Source organism: Macrosteles quadrilineatus, unplaced genomic scaffold (genome assembly GCF_028750875.1).
Source record: "Macrosteles quadrilineatus isolate MER2022 unplaced genomic scaffold, UCM_ALF_1.0 Scaffold_1__1_contigs__length_201487025, whole genome shotgun sequence".
Lineage (NCBI taxonomy): Eukaryota > Metazoa > Arthropoda > Insecta > Hemiptera > Cicadellidae > Macrosteles > Macrosteles quadrilineatus.
In genome coordinates this window covers 179,513,592-179,529,941 of record NW_026542594.1, presented here as the reverse complement: position 1 = coordinate 179,529,941, position 16,350 = coordinate 179,513,592, and the positions used below count along the sequence as shown (strand labels likewise).

At 33.8% G+C, this 16,350-nt stretch overlaps 1 protein-coding gene across 2 annotated transcripts; it reads left to right on the top strand.

The window, feature by feature from the left end:
- The first annotated feature begins 1,031 nt into the window (after positions 1-1,031).
- On the top strand, positions 1,032-9,147 carry LOC128983268 (thymidine kinase 2, mitochondrial-like). Of its 2 annotated transcripts, none has more exons than XM_054402505.1 (6): positions 1,032-1,341; positions 1,928-2,105; positions 3,338-3,516; positions 5,699-5,817; positions 7,473-7,669; positions 8,781-9,147. In XM_054402505.1, the coding sequence occupies exons 1-6, from the start codon at positions 1,298-1,300 to the stop codon at positions 8,892-8,894; spliced, it is 831 nt and encodes a 276-aa protein (XP_054258480.1). In that variant the 5' UTR covers positions 1,032-1,297; the 3' UTR covers positions 8,895-9,147. The 2 variants fall into 2 exon arrangements, with proteins under 2 accessions (XP_054258480.1, XP_054258481.1); XM_054402506.1 differs by lacking the exon at positions 1,032-1,341 and adding an exon at positions 1,359-1,382.
- Positions 9,148-16,350: the final 7,203 nt, after the last annotated feature.

Sequence of the window (16,350 nt, the reverse complement as noted above, 5' to 3'; positions counted from 1 at the left end):
GTGAATGCAATGCAATGTAGCAGCTATGGTAGCAGTGACTAGTGAGCGAGAGTGACAGAATCTATCTGACAGTATATAGTATAGTGACAGTGGTGACAGTACACAGAACAGAACAGAGAACACTACTAGGTTCAGACAGGACAGGAGACAGTGTAGACAGTACAGAAGGCAGAGAAGAGAAGAAGGAAGAACTCAAGTCCCTCAACATTTTGCCTTTTGTTGTGGTTGCCTTGGAATTGTTTTATGAAGCACTGATGCGCATCATGTCCGTGTGGTAGTCAAATTTAACTACAAAATAACACTGTTGATTATTTTCTACATACAGGTTTTATTGCTAATATAAATAAACATTCTCTGACTGTCTTTTTTTTTACTCAGTATAAAGTTCATAGAATCTATTAAACCAAATAAAATGCCATTTAACTAGCAGAAGGGAAAACCTAGAAAAATTTATTTAACTTTTCTTTAATTTTTATCATTGACCATTTTCGTTGGAGTACAATAGTAGACTACACTACACAGCAGTGATTTTATTGTAGAAGGCCGAGTGTATTCTCTGTTCTCTTTTAGCGATGTAATTTAAAATTCCCATGTTATTTATATGGAGAATGTTATAAAACGTTGTAGTTGTATTGTTTATGGATATATTTTTAAGAACTTGGCGGATTTATTTACTTCATACTAAGCCATTGATATTTTAATAAAAAACCCACTTTATTAGTTTCCCTGTAGCAACTATCCTAGGTACTCGTTAAACATAAATGCTAATTTAAATAGATTAATTGAAAATTAATCCAGGCAAATGGAAATTTGCTTAGTCGGTAGGTTTGTTGCAAAAACTGTATAAACTGTCACTGGATAAAGTTATACTACACCTACAGATTAAGTATTTTCCTTTAATAATTAATTAATCTATGGTTATAATTGTCTATAACAGTTTGCAGTCTGTGCTTAAATCGAATGCTTCTTTCTCCATGGCGAGTATTCATTTTAGTCTGTTCGTTTATTTTATTTCCTTCGGCGGGAAAATGTTGGAGGTTATTGACGTTGTTCGTTGCTGTTGTTGTTGTTATTGCGTGTTTACGATTTTCGGGTTTTCTTTTCCGATTTAAGAGTTAGAGTGTAGGCTTGAGGTATAACGGAATACGGATGGATGGTAAATTAAAGTTTTAGAACATTAGAAGTGTCATCTTCATCTTGTTAACCTGTGGTGGTTCGTAGAGTGTAGGTCTATCTATTAGCCTATCCATCTAAAAGGTTACACCTAAAATCTGCAAGTTGACACTGTTGACAGTTGATGCTGCGGTCATCATTTAAGAAACTAGTAATCCAATCCAAGTCGTAAGTCTAAAATCTATACTGTACTATAAAGACACTAGACAGTAAGTTAATATGTCATCTTACTTCGCATTTTACATAGGTTACCCTACCTAGGCCTACCTTACCTCATCTGTACAGGTTAACACCTGATTCACTGCTGGTTAATATTTAATAAGTTAGGGCCCAGTGTTGTTAACTTAGGCTGAACGAATTGTTCTAATTATCAGGATATTACTGTGGATAGTCGTAATAATGACGAGCCTATGTGATGACATGTTTTACACTCCATGCAACGGAAAGCTCATTCAAACTTAGGTCTCTATTCTATGTATTCTGAAAGAACCACAATTGTAAATCGGGTGCTTGCAATTTGCAGTTAAAATAAATGAACAAACCCCCTCGTTATCTTCTTTACCTTTCCCTGTTGTGGACAATAAATAAAGACAGTGGACAAAATCGGAAAGTGACAGAGACCTGCTTTGATACTTGATCTTACAAAGTTAACTCTACTGCGTATTCATGCCAAGTCTATTTAGTAATAAAAACAGTGTAGGCTACTAGTTAGTCTGAAATAGACCTATAACATCTCAATTTCAGAATTTTTTAGGTGCTTGCCATCATCAGTAACCTTCAAGAAAATGGGTGCAGATTGTGAAAGTGGCGAAGCTCAAGCAGAAGAACACTCAAAGCGTCCATTAAGAGTGTCAATAGAAGGAAACATTGGTTGTGGGAAATCCACTCTTATAAACTATTTCAAGAAGTTTTCTGAGGTTGACTCACGTCCTGTACGTAAAATATATCTGATAATACTTTTGTTTCATTTTTTACCATCCTGTTGAATGAATATATAAATAAAATAAAAATCATAGAAGCTACCGTACAGAAAAACTGAAAGTTCTGCAATTGTTATAAAATCTCTTACTGTTTCTACATTTGTCACTTTTTAGGAGGGAAATAGCTACCAGCCAGGTTGTATTTTAAGTTTATTGACTTTGAAATTTAAAATAATAGTTAAATTTTGGTATTCTTAAGGGAAAGAAACTATTTTCAGCGAAGAGTAAAAATTACTAGTTTATTTTTGTGATGAAAAGATTTTGAAAAATTAGCCAAACTGCTGGGTTCTGGGTTCCAAGATTAATGGTCATAGCTATCACTGCTATCAGTTACCGTACACAACAAAAACAAACATTAAAAAGAAAAAAACCTGAACAGTGTTGCTGATCCTTTAAGCTCAGAACTTTATATGGTCCTTGTTGATCAAGCCTATTTGATAATAACAATTTGTTTTAAAAAGCTTGATCATTTTTTTAGAAAATATGCTCCACTGTTAAGTTAGCTGCCTCCAATAAAGTGAAAACAACCGTGGAAGGTTTTACAATTTTTTACCATAAATAATAAAAAAATACCATTTGTGTAACCAGATATGATTTGTATTAAATTATTTGGTAGGCCTACAACAAGTAGCGACGTGTCTTTTTTCAACATTTTTCTAACTGCTACCTTAGTACTAGTAAATGTTGAAAAAAGACACGTCGCTACTTGTTGTACCAAATAATTTAATACAAATCATATCTGGTTACACAAATGGTATTTTTTTATTATTACCGGTAACCTTGGACATGTTATTAAAGTAGAAAAAGTCACATTAAGATCATTGAATACAAGTTTTTGTTTTATCATTCAATATTTATGTTGCAAAGTAGTATCCATTAGCAAAAAGATTTTCTTTAATTTTGTTCTTTTAAACTCTTTTTACTACTAAGGTTCTGTTTGTGAGCATTTCTCTGCCTATTGTATTGTAATTATTTTGAGGGAAATTAGATGCCATCATCAGTACTGTAATTGTAGATTGATCACAATTTCAAGAATATAGAGGAAAGTCATGAGAATTGGTCTACCTAGGCATTTGAAAAGTATTTCACAGGCCCTATTCTAAATGGCACATATAGTGTCCTCTTGTAACACGCCTATGAAATACCTTGAAATTTACATTAACCGCTTAGTAATTGTTTTGCAGGAGCCTCTAGATTCCTGGAAAAACGTACAAGGACATAATCTGTTGATGTTGACATATGCTGAGCCTCAACGCTGGAATTTCACTTTCCAGCATTACGTTCAACTGAGTCGACTCAGTCTTCAGGTTCTGGAGTCGGAACACAAGATCCAGATATTTGAACGATCTCTTCAAAATAACAGGTTATTCTAACAATATAATTTAGTGTAGTAGAATCATTTGTTTACTTCATTGTCGTTATAACTTTGACACCATATGTACCCCTACCCTAGGTACGGTACCTATTTTAATAAATCTGAATGAGTGTAAAATACTACTTTGGGCTTAAATACCAAACCCAGCACTAATAGGTAAGTGCTTTAGTAGGAATTGCTTCTATTCCATCGAGGAATACTTTACCACAGCAATGGACATTTGAGTAAGAATCCGGCCGCCATGGAGTGTTTTTTAAATGTTGTAAATATTAGTTTATTTCATTTTTAAAAGTAAATTTTATATGACAATATCAATCCAGACATCTGGTCAACGATCGCCAGTTGGTAATGGTAATAAAGTGAGATGATCAATGTACAGTCTAAGAAGACCTGTTTGGTTGTTTTATCTTTATCTTGTATGTTTGTTGCCTTTTCGTTTTGTAGATGCCTTAAGTTCTTGATGAGTTTTTTTCCTTGTGCACATTTCACCACAGGTTGTGGCATCTTCAGAGGTCACTATGTTATGCTTACATCCTATATATACAAACAGTTTATGTACACATAAGAGTTACTGCTCTGTTTATCACATTGCACTGTTTAAACTCGCGGCGTGGCGGGCGCGTGTTGAGAGCGTGGAAGGCTTACTTCCAGTGTATCTTTATCTTGAACCGTTAGACTGGCAGTGTCTGGGGTGTGGGTTTCTCGGAATTGTTGTACCAGCGACGTTGTCTATTTTCTGCAGGGCCTAATCGGTTAGATTTAGTTTCTATTTCATACATAGTTTAAACAATTAAAAGAGTTGTTGAAGTCTTCTTTTATGTTAAGTGGACTGTCACTTGATAAGCTTAGCCCAAATCCATGTTTTGTTACATTCAAGTTACCTAGATTTTACCACCTAGTGAAAATAAATCCAACAGATCAACTTAGTTTCATATTTTTCTCTGGATTGATCAAACCGAACTAAGCTGAATCATCATAAATTTTGTTGACTATGGAAGTCCTTATTTGATGTTTAAAATTTTTATCCAAACCATTAGTGGCTTGTTTCACTTAATTTAATCACTGATCAATTAATTTCAATCCATTTACCAACAAGATTAGTTCATTTGAAATTCTCTTGGGTTAAATTTTGATCCATTGTTTGTTCTTAATACTACAGTCTAACCTTGACATAACCTCAATATAATGAATTTTGTTAATCCCCTAGAACTCTCCATAAGACACAATGTATATTCTACCTCACAACAACAAACCATATCAACAACCTATATTTAAGGATTTTTTGACGATCCCGCTTAAAATAAGACACCTCAATATAACAAATTTATCATTGTCAGATCTTCTGCATATATCAAATTTAACCTCTACTTAACGAATTTTCTGCGCCTTATTTTTAAATCATTAGACTAACAATGAATTTCGAATGTAAGTTAAATGTAAATTTGATCAACTTAAATTCCTACATCATCAACATCATTACAATTTTAAAAAATTTCTACTTACCCAAAAGATGCAACTGGCACACAATTTATGAACATATTTATTTCACAACTGGTAACATTAAAATACACTAAAATTTGTTCAGTATTAGATTTTAGAAACATTTTAAATTGTATTGGCCAATATATTAGTAGACAAAAATACTTCATTTTATGTAGGTAATACTTTGTTATGGTGGATAAACATAATTCCCTGGTAGTAATCCATACAGAAAGATCTGGAAAGAGTTGAAGTTGACACAACACAATGACAATACATCTGCAATGGACAAGTACATCTGAACAGAAGACAATTTTATTTATTTTTCTATTCAACAGAAGACAACGACAACAGTACACCTTATCAGTAGGAATTACTCATTGGGATCCACGGTTGACTCTGTGATTTATTTATTGAAAATTTGTCATTTGTAACATTATCATTGTTTATCAACATTAATCATTTATCTCCTTACTAAAACAATCTTCTTTCGTCTTTAGGATGTAAAAATTGTTAAATGTAATCTACTTCTACACGCATGTCCTTCTCAGTTCTCCCTTTCCCTGACCTTATATAGGGTCAAGGATTTTTTTTTTTCAATTTTCAAAGACACTGAACTTTTTCTCAGACTTTGAAATGGAAAGTTTTTTGCACTGCTGATGCACAAGATAATGACTGTTGTTTGTTACAGGTACTGCTTTGTAGAAATGGCCCATAAAGCCGGTTTGTTGGCAGATCCTGACTATGTAGCTATGTGTGAGTGGTATGACTGGATTGAAAACAATCTCGATATCGGTCTTGATCTCATTGGTAAGTGATAGTGACGACGATTCCTGATAAATTATTCCATAGCACTTTTTACACCATGGACTTATTGGTGACAAAATGAAAATATACACTTGCAAACTCAGCCGAGAACACGGTAGTTTGGATTTTTCAGCAAAACCATAAAAGAATTTGCACGCAAGTTCCACAGAACCCTAGCCGGTGTTATGTACAGCCCTGTTGGCAAACTGCTGTATTCAATAGGCACAAAGTACATTTGTCATTTGCAACTAGTGCTGCTTGTGGAAATTAATACCGTGGCGTGTGAATCACTCGTAGGTGACAACCAGAGTGTTAGCGGGAGCGTTTCATAAACTCCAAATTTCACAAACTCCAACGCTTAAAATATTAAATGAACAGCGCGTTTCATAATGTCCAAATTTCATAAGCTCCAAAGCTATAACATTCAAATAATCACTGTTTCACAATGTCCAAGTTTCACAAACTCCAACGTTTAAATATTAAATAAACAGCGGTTCATAACCTCCAAATTTCATAAGCTCCAAATCTATAACATTCAAATAATCACTGTTTCACAATGTCCAAGTTTCACAAACTCCAACGTTTAGATACCAAATAAACAGAGCGGTTCATAATGTCCAAATTTCATAACCTCCAACGGAACAGTCTGGGCCAGAAGTCTCTCTAGTGGTTGCCACAGTCAGATAGCAGGCACCGTTCACCAGCACTCAACTACTGATTATACATACATTTTAATGATTGAAGAACACTCAGCTGTGTGACTCAAATACGTGTTAGCACACAATGTGCAAATCAAATTTACATTTTAGCGAATTTCCCTTTTAGGGAATAAGCTATTACCGTAGTATTCATGGTAAGACCTGGTCCCAGGACCGATTTACTTTTTTGTTTTGAGGTCCCTAGAGACCAAAAACACCATCAGTTCAAATTCATATATATATGTTTGTGTCCGTTAGCGCGATAACTCGAGCAAAAATCGTCCGATTTTTATGAAATTTGGTACAAACGTGTAAACCTACGTTTATTCAAACGAGTTTGCGAACCAGCATGATCGGACTATGGGAACTCTTAAGAATATATACTTATACTCTTAAGAAAGCAATTACGGAGCAACAATGATGCTTCGTGTTGCGCCGCTACAACAGTAGAACGTGTAGCGCCTACATACCGAACCACGGCAACCTCTGCAGCGACTTCTGGCAGAGACTGTACCGTTGGAGCTTATGAAACTTGGAGATGCAATTGGAGGTTATGAACCGCACTGTTTATTTAATATATTAACGTTGGAGTTTGTGAAATTTGGACATTGTGAAACGGTGCTTATTTGAAAGTTATAGTTTTGGAGTTTATGAAATTTGGAGGTTATGAAACGCACTGTTTATTTAATATTTTAGACGTTGGAGTTTGTGAAATTTGGACATTATGAACCTCACCTGTGTTAGCCCTGTAGCTTAGTTAGTCAGTCTGTTATTAACCATGCACTTTTTGTAAAAAGTAAGTTTTGTATTTTCTTCAACAATTAAACAGCACTAGCTCTTTTAATTTGACACAATCTCTTTTACTCCACTGATATACAATGCAAAACAAGTGAACCATACCAATGCATATAAAAAGTGAGTTGCTGTCTATGTTGTACTTAGACTTTATATTCTTTTCAGTATACTTGCGTAGTGACCCTGTGGTAGTGTATGAGCGTATGCAACGCAGAGGCAGACCGGAGGAGAGTCCTGTCAGTCTGCAGTATTTGACAGATCTACACAACAGCTACGAGCGTTGGTTGGTGGACTGTGATCCGTCTTCGTTACCTGCACCTGTTTTGGTTGTTGACGTTAATAACGATCTCCCTACAGTACAGGTACAAAACATAATGAACAAATTTGAAAAATCTTAAATTCTTAACCTTGAATATTCAGTATATTTGGCCTTTGTTAATTCTGACCCTCTTGGAATTCCCTTGGTATCATCCTTCAAAAATCATATCCTTAAACCGGTGTCTCCAACCTATAGTCCTCAGGCCTCATACAGATTTTTTCTGTCACATAGAAAGCTACCAAAGGCTACTAATGTAATATTATTTTCATTTGATAGCATACACCAACGATCACACTTTTTTTAGCATCTTTTATGCGGTCTCGGAGACACCATGAGTCATGATTGTCTCCCTCAATCCCAGCAACACCCGTGAGCATAATTCACTAATTTACATGATCTGGCCTTTTCATAAATCTAGCTTTCTCACCACTCGTTTAAGCCAGATTAGGTGCTACTGTATTGCCAAAAATAACTTTAAGCATACTGCAAGTTTTGAATGTTACCCCAATTTTTCCCTCATAGATTTTTTTTGCAAGATCTTATTTAGATATTTTTCCATACACAGTGCTCAGTGGTATCGCCTTTTTTTTAACGCCAGTGGCATTTCACGACCTGAACAATTATAACAATTGTAACAACAATTGTAATTATTGGTTCAAGACTGATCCTCTGCCATGTAACTTAATTCTCCTACTTCATTAGATCAATTTATGGCCTGTTCTAGAATATCATAATTTCTAGAAGGGGATTTGTTAAAAATGAACTAAAAAACGTTTTGGAATAATTTTATTTGGTTTGCAAGAGCAAGGAAATGTGTTCAATCACTTCTTCAGTAAAGTTTTTTTTTTTTGTTACATGAAATGTGAAATATAATTAATGAAAGCATTAACACTATCAATGCATTGATTATCATTTTACAGTTGAGAAAATTCTTTCTTGTAACCTGTTAAAAGTAAACCAGCAAGTTTTCTTTTTTGTCTGCTCTTTTTTTAGGTTTTCAGATATATAATTGAAAAGGATTCCTGTGTAGGAAGGTATATTTTTTTCTTTGTTCAGTTTGACTGTTGGTGGGTAAAGTTGATTACATCTATCTACAGATAATTCATTGTACCATCATGAATGTTATGTAATTCTACTCTATTTTTCATGTCAAGGCGATGTACAAGACGGTAGAGCAGTACATCCTGGGCCGCAAAGCTCTTCCAAACACAGGCTATGTGAAAGAGTTCGGCTGGGGAATAGACAGGATAGAAGAAGTTACATGCTAAAACATTTTCTCAGTACCAGTACCTAAGGTACTATGTGGTCTCGCTTTTGTTATATCTGCATAGTGTTAGTAGTAACGTCTTTTTATGTGTGGCTAGAAATAAGTGTAGAGTTTGTTCAAACAAACAAAAATATGACAAGCAATGTTTTTTGTGCAAAAGAGATAACAATATTTCTAAATATTGAAATTTAAAAAGTCTAATTTTTCAGTAGAACCTTGCTTCAGAAGAAACCCGGACTCCATTTGAGGTTAAAATGAGATATTTAAAGTAGGATTAAATTTTTCATAAAATTTGATCACAAGAAAGGAAAACGAATACTTCATGTTCTTCCCACTGGTAGCAGATCACAGGTTACACAATCTAAGGAATAATTAATTATTTGTTCCATCATAATCAGATTCAATTGATGGTTTAGTTCGTTTCCTTGTTTTATCCAAGCAATTTGAAGTAGAAACACCAAATTCATTTACGTCCTAAACAGGTTCATTCCTTAAATGACACTTTTAGCCTGTCTGTACTACAGCTAACAGTCGATTTATATAATTTCCCTAGTCTGTTTATTGTAAATGTTTGGTTAAAATAAAAATGTATCCAGAATTTGTTTACTAAGAATGAGATTTGACTGTTAATTTGAAGAAAAAAAATCCCTTAGTCTGATGATAACTGGAACAGGGTTCTACTAAGTGACAATAGCTCTAAAATTAGCTGATAACACAATTTATTCTGACCTAAAACATTCCAAAAGACAATGTTTATAAAGGACTAGTTTGAAAGTGCCTACAATACCTGAAAGGTACCAAACTTAATTAGATTATACTGTAGGTACTCTTATTAGGTATCAACAAACTATAATATATTAGATACCGGTATTTTGAAATATAAAATATAGGCCTAGTTTTATTTGTTTTTCAATGTAGTATCTAGTGAGCAAAATGTTAAAATTATCAAATTGTGAGGTTTCTGAAATGATGTATATATACTTTGACAAACAGCATTAATGTAACTAAAAATGTCCGAATAATTATAAATAACATTATTGACTGATTTCTGTGTAAATTCATGTCACCTAAGGTGTTTATTTTTCATTACTTTTACCATTCATGTTACCCAAGGTGTTTATTTTATTTGTCATTCCATTTACCAAATTTCCCATAAAACCCTGCAACTACTTTTTAGAGAGTCAAACATAAATGAAACTCAAAGAAAACAATTTTGTACAGGGTAAAATCATCATTTTTATCCTGGTATCATGTATAGTCAAGAATAGTCAAGAATAGTCAAGTATAGAGTAAGACTAAATGTGAGATCTGAGTAAGCAATACAATTGTTTGCTATTTGCTACAAATTATTTTTAGCATAAATATTACAAGATGTTTCTGAAACAACATAATTTGTGCAATATTAAAAATTACTAAATACAAAGATTTTAAAATTTGATTTTAAGGAGATAGATAAATATTTTTTCAAGTGTTTTTGTAATAGTCGGACAATAGTTATATAGCAATAATTTAAAAAATTGTAATTTTAGCTAAGTAATAATAAATTTACAATTTTTGTCTTATTTGTTGTGCTTCTGTTATGAATGCTATGATTTCATTCTTTTACTATATTGATTTTATCTACAGACAACTTGGGAGAGAACAATAAACAAGTAGGGTTATAGCCTCTTCTAATACAAAGCCGCGTCGGTTGGCCTCTAATACGCCGGCATGTCTAATGCAATTGTAAGATTCAATAAGATTCAATAAGATTTATTGCAGCCATTAAACATAACATTTTGTAATAGGCATTGTTACAATAGTACTTAAAAATAGATCATACATCAATTATAAATTTCAATACATACAATATCCTATTTAGAATCTAAACATGATATGTCACTATTTAAAAATTCTTCCTGCGTGTAGAATGCTTTTGATTTTAAAAACTCAGTAATTTTTCTTTTAAATTGGTTTAGAGGTAGTTCACGAAAACAAGTGGGTAGCTTGTTGAAGAAAATATGTTGGATGTAAAAATGGCTATTTAAAGTTTTTGAAAGTCTGATTTGAGGTGTGACTAGGTTGTTTTTGTGCCTCGTGTTGTATGGATGAGAATAGCTTGAAAATTTTAAGGGGTTGTTTTTTATATGAATTAAATTACAAAGAATGTACATAGATGGCAGTGTAAGCAAATTTAAATTGGAAAAGTGATCCCTACAGGATTCATGATCTTGCAATCCTAGCATGGCTCTAAGAGCTTTCTTTTGCCAAACAAATGCTTTCTGAGCTAAGTGTGAACCACCCCAGAGACGCAAACCATAAAGCAGCTGTGAGTGAAACAAACCGTAGTAAGTCATTTTTAGAGTGTTAAAACTCACACATGATCTAAGTTTTCTCAAGAGACAGGTTATTCTAGCCAATCTTTTACAAAGTTGTGTAATGTGGGTATCCCAGCTTAGTCTGTTGTCAAGATGGATGCCTAAGAGTTTGACTGTTTTATAAGCATCAGTGGGTTGATCTTTTTTTAGTGAAAAGTAGATGTGTTCTGTTTTTTCCTCATTGATAGCCAAATTATTGATTTTATACCAGAATTTAGCACAGTTTAGGGCATGATTAAGATCGCACTCAACTGTTAAAACATTATCATCTTTACAGAACAGGGTAGTATCATCAGCATACAGTATTGATTGAGTAGGGATATTAAAACTAAAGTCGTTAATAAAAAAAAGTCGTAATAACACAAATACCCCCGTCGCAGCAAACCTGCATACTAAGCGAATTTCCATTCACCCGTCTTGATTTCTACTAAAATATTCCCTCCATAAACAAGCAAACTAGAACAGTTTATTTATTCTCCATAAGAATAACATGGGAATTTTAAATTTACAATTTCTTTAATTTTCTCCTTAGTCAATTAAAATTAAAAAAAAACTTCAATTGTACAGTACTAAATTATTTGTTTTTTTAAGCTCTTCAAAATGGTCTAGAGAGAAATTTAGAAATTTAAAGTTTTTAGGGTCAAAATGAGAAAAACCGATTTTTACCCCATAAAACCCCCCATAAACCCCTGATCCCATGGTCTGATTATGCTGGTTCGCGAACTCGTTCAAATAAATGTAGGTTTACACGTTTGTACCAAATTTCATCAAAATCGGATCAATTTTGCTCGAGTTATCGCGCTAACGGACACATATATAAATATATATATACATATGAATTTGAACGGATGGTGTTTTTGGCCTCTGGGGACCTCAAAACGAAAAAGTAAATCGGTCCCGGGTCTAGGTCTTACCATGAGACCTACGGTAATAGCTTATTCCCTATATGGGAAATTTGCTAAAACAAACATAAACGCACACGCTCCATTATAAATTAGTGCAACAGCTGTTTCATTATGCCGGGTCTGCAGTGTTGCCATTTTTGTCTCACCGCGGCCTCACATTAGAGGAGACTATGGTAGGTTGCATGCTGAAGTAGCAACGTAGGTCTACTATCAGTAGCAACAGAACCAGGCCTACTTCCATAGACTAACTAACACAAGTAGACTTCGCATCCCATTGTAAATTTTGAAGCTTTTTTCGTGTCTAGTTCATGTTTAGTGACACTGGTGGCTAGTGTCGATAAAATTTTGTTTCTATTATTGTTTCATGATTTGTGCTGTACTGTTTGGTTATATAACTAGAGGATGAGTTATTGTTTATAATTATATCGTTTTATTTGGCTAAACGGGGTTGTAAATTACTGAAATAACAAGAAACAAATTGTAAACAAAACACAACCTCTACTGTGCATCGGACTGAACTAACGATAAAATTGGCTTCAGCTGTTCTATAATGATGGGAAATCTACTAAGGGAGTATAATCAGTGCTAATACTGCTTTGCTAAATATATCAGGCTCGTAGCTTTTGAGTTTACAGCTGTATCATATGATGCATGTTTTCCTGACAAAAAATGTTATGTTGCAACTTCATAGATGACATTTTCTTGTCTGGTTACTAAAAATAGGGGAAACAGCACAATTTTAGCTTCAAGGCAGATGTTATAGTATATTTCATAACAAGAGTAGAAAGTGAGTCATTACATATTTGAAAAATCTCGCACTTTAAATCGTCGACAATATGTATAGACCCACTTTCACTCGTGTTTTGAACGTCACTTTTCGCTACACTACAAAGACTAATTATTTTCTTAATTAAAAAGACATTGGATATTTCTTTGTTACAGCTAGGATCTTACAAAACCCTAAATATTTTTTAGGTTATACCTTCAATTTAAAGTTAGTATTGACGTTGATTGTACAATAAAACAGTTGACAAAACAATAAAAAATCTTTGTTTACGTCGGAAAAATCCAAGAAAGATAGTAAACATTACTTTTGCATATTAAACATTCTTTTTCCATAGTGTACACACAACAATGTAATAATGAATTTTTGCAGGTGTTAAACATGTAACAAAAGCAGGTCATTTCACAGTAGGGTATCGAAAAATATTTATTTTTATTCTCTTTTCACTCTACTTCCTCAATAAGATCTACAATAATCTAAGACCTCTCTCAAGAAGATATACAGTCATAGTAGCATACCAATTTGGCAATATGTTACTTTGTGTTAATATTTAGCAAAAGTTTATTTGGTTAAAAAGTTTAATTAAAAATTTGCTTATTCAACCTAAATATTTAAAGGTCTATTTATAATCCACTTTAGAATTTAATTCTGCTTGGATTTATTCTACAAACATTTTATACCCTTATGTTAAAATCGTTAACTGTTTCTTCTTTCCGTTAGTTGAATTATTTCAAATAATTTACTAATAACCTCATGTATTAGTCTGAAATTTTGGTTATCCCTTATATTTTTACTTAGCTTAATAAAATGTGATTTAAAACGTACTTTCTATGACCACAAACCTGGAAAATAATGTTATTGGTTTCATTATAATGTTAACTTCATGCTTAAAAGAATTGTGATTTAAATTAAGTATTTGGTTTATAAAAATAGTTTGGTTACCACTATTTTAATTTCAAACTTTTGGTTTGTAAAATTTTTGTTTGGTTACCTTTGTACACTAAATACATTGTCTTAAGTTTCCATTACCAATTTTGTAAATAAAGTAAAGTGGTATCATTTCGTAACAGTTGTATTATTTCTTACCCATCTATATTTTGATAGAATGACTATATAAAAGACTTGTAGTGCCCAGGGCTATATTTATGTTGTCTATTTTTGTATACATTGACCATTGAACTATCTTCTATCTTATGGTTTTACTGAAATTAAAATTCACAAAACAATGTTTTATTTTATGAATCCCCAGCCCCCACATTTTGACCTTGTATTTTTGGGCCCCTGGTTTCAGTGACCAGTGGAAAAGATTATCCTTGTAGGAGTTAGTTTTCCTATTGGTTGAGAGCTCCATTGTTTTTATAATTGGGTGGATGAATGGAAAAATACATAGGGGTTGTTTGAAGGATGAAATTTAGTATCATCCCTAATACTATGTTTTAAGTAAAACAAGAAAACGAATACAAGCTATATCCAGGGCTGCATAATAAATAGGCCTGGGCCCAGAGACGCAAGATGGGGCGTAAAGAGGGTAATATATGACTCACCAATAATCCAAGGGTGAAGAGTAACAATAAACACTAGAGAGTAGAGGTGGCACATGGGCGGAAGCCGTGAGTGGATGGCAGAAGACGACGTCTTGGGAAGAGGGTAGCCAACTTGTAGATTGAGTAGAGATGAGGGAAGTGTGTACACTTTTGGGGAACACTTGTGGGGAATCCAGTAATCCTAATCCACTAAAGTTGGCACTTGACACAAGCACTCGCGACGAAGACGCGGCGGACGTAACTACTTAGCGGCGACAGCGATAGCGTACTAAATAACTTATTCAAGAAAAAAACACCTTTTACAGAGTTTGACGTCGAGAAAGTTTTATTAATTGTTCGTGACAAACGATAGAAGAGCGTTAGAGAGTCCGAGAAGCGGTTTTAGAGGTAAAAGTTTATAAATAGAGAAAGACTAACGAAATACGGCGCAATGCACGTATTCAGCCGAGGAGAGTTACATTTCAACTGAACATTATTTTTGGAGGGGGAAGGGACGCTACCTCAATGTTTCTTAGAGGGGTACCGCAAATTTATCCATGTCCATATCACGCCACATTTTTTAACCAATAGGATTCGTCCTGCATCGGGCAACACAGCCGAGATAGTGTGTGTGTTTTATGTAGGCTTGTGTGAGTGAGACTCTAACATTTGATACAACAATACTTAATGAAATTGAAATGAGATTTAAAAATACAGATTTGGTTTGGAAATAAGCTATCACTAATTGAACAATAATTATGATGATAAATATAGTAATAATTAATTAAATACAGAACACAAGAGCTTTTAGGTTTGTTGAGGGCACAATGATGAGAAAATTCCCCCACAAGGCTGGTGGAAAGGGATGCAATTCTCTCTGGCCCATAGTGCATAACTTGCAAAAATATCCATTAAGAAGGAAACTAGAACAGTTTTAGCGAATTTCTCATATAGGGAATAAGCTATTACCGTAGGTCTTATGATAAGACCTAGACCTGGGATCGATTTACTTTTTTGTTTTGAGGTCCCAAGAGCCCAAAAACACCCTCCATTCAAATTCATATATACATTTATTTATGAATTTGATTAAATTTGGTACAAACTAGTAAACCAACATTTTCCCGAAAGAGTTCACGAACCAGCATAATGGGACTAAGGGAACAGGGGTTTATGGGTTAAAAATTTATTTTTCCTATTTTTGATCCCAAAAACCGAAAAAAATCATAATTTCTTTCCAAACCATTTTGTAGAGCTTAAAATTTTTTTTTTGTATATTTCCACCCCCCCCTCCTTAACTTTTGAACCTTTTCAGATATTTGAAATCGGTTTGCGGCAGCCTTCTTAGATATGAGGGGGCTGCAATAATGATGGTTAATTTTGGAAATTTTGCCCTTAGGGGTAGGGGGTGGTTTAAAGTTTTCAAATGGCAAGTACAGTCGAGTTTGGTATCATTTTACAGGTCTTGACAAAACTAAACAATTGACATAAAGAAAACCAAAATCGGACCAGTAATAACCAAATGGCGCCCTTAACCCTTTGCGGTCAAATGGCGAGTATAGGTCGCCGCCCGCCATTTTGCCGACTGCTCAAAAATGACGACCTACAAGGACCCAAAAAAAAAAAAAATAATAAAAAAATTATTCAAAAATCAAAAAAGTTTATTTTTTTGGTCGAATGGCGAGTATAGGTCGCTGGGCGCCATTTTCCTGACTGCTTGAATGGCAAGCTTAATTCTCCGGAAAATGTGGAAAAAATTTGTCCTCAAAGGGTTAAACATATCAAATCAAAATAACCACGAGGGTGGCTGAAAATTAACTTGCATCCCCCATATCTTTTTCACTATAATTGAGTTGTTTGAAATCAGTTTGCGGCAAACTTTTTAGATATG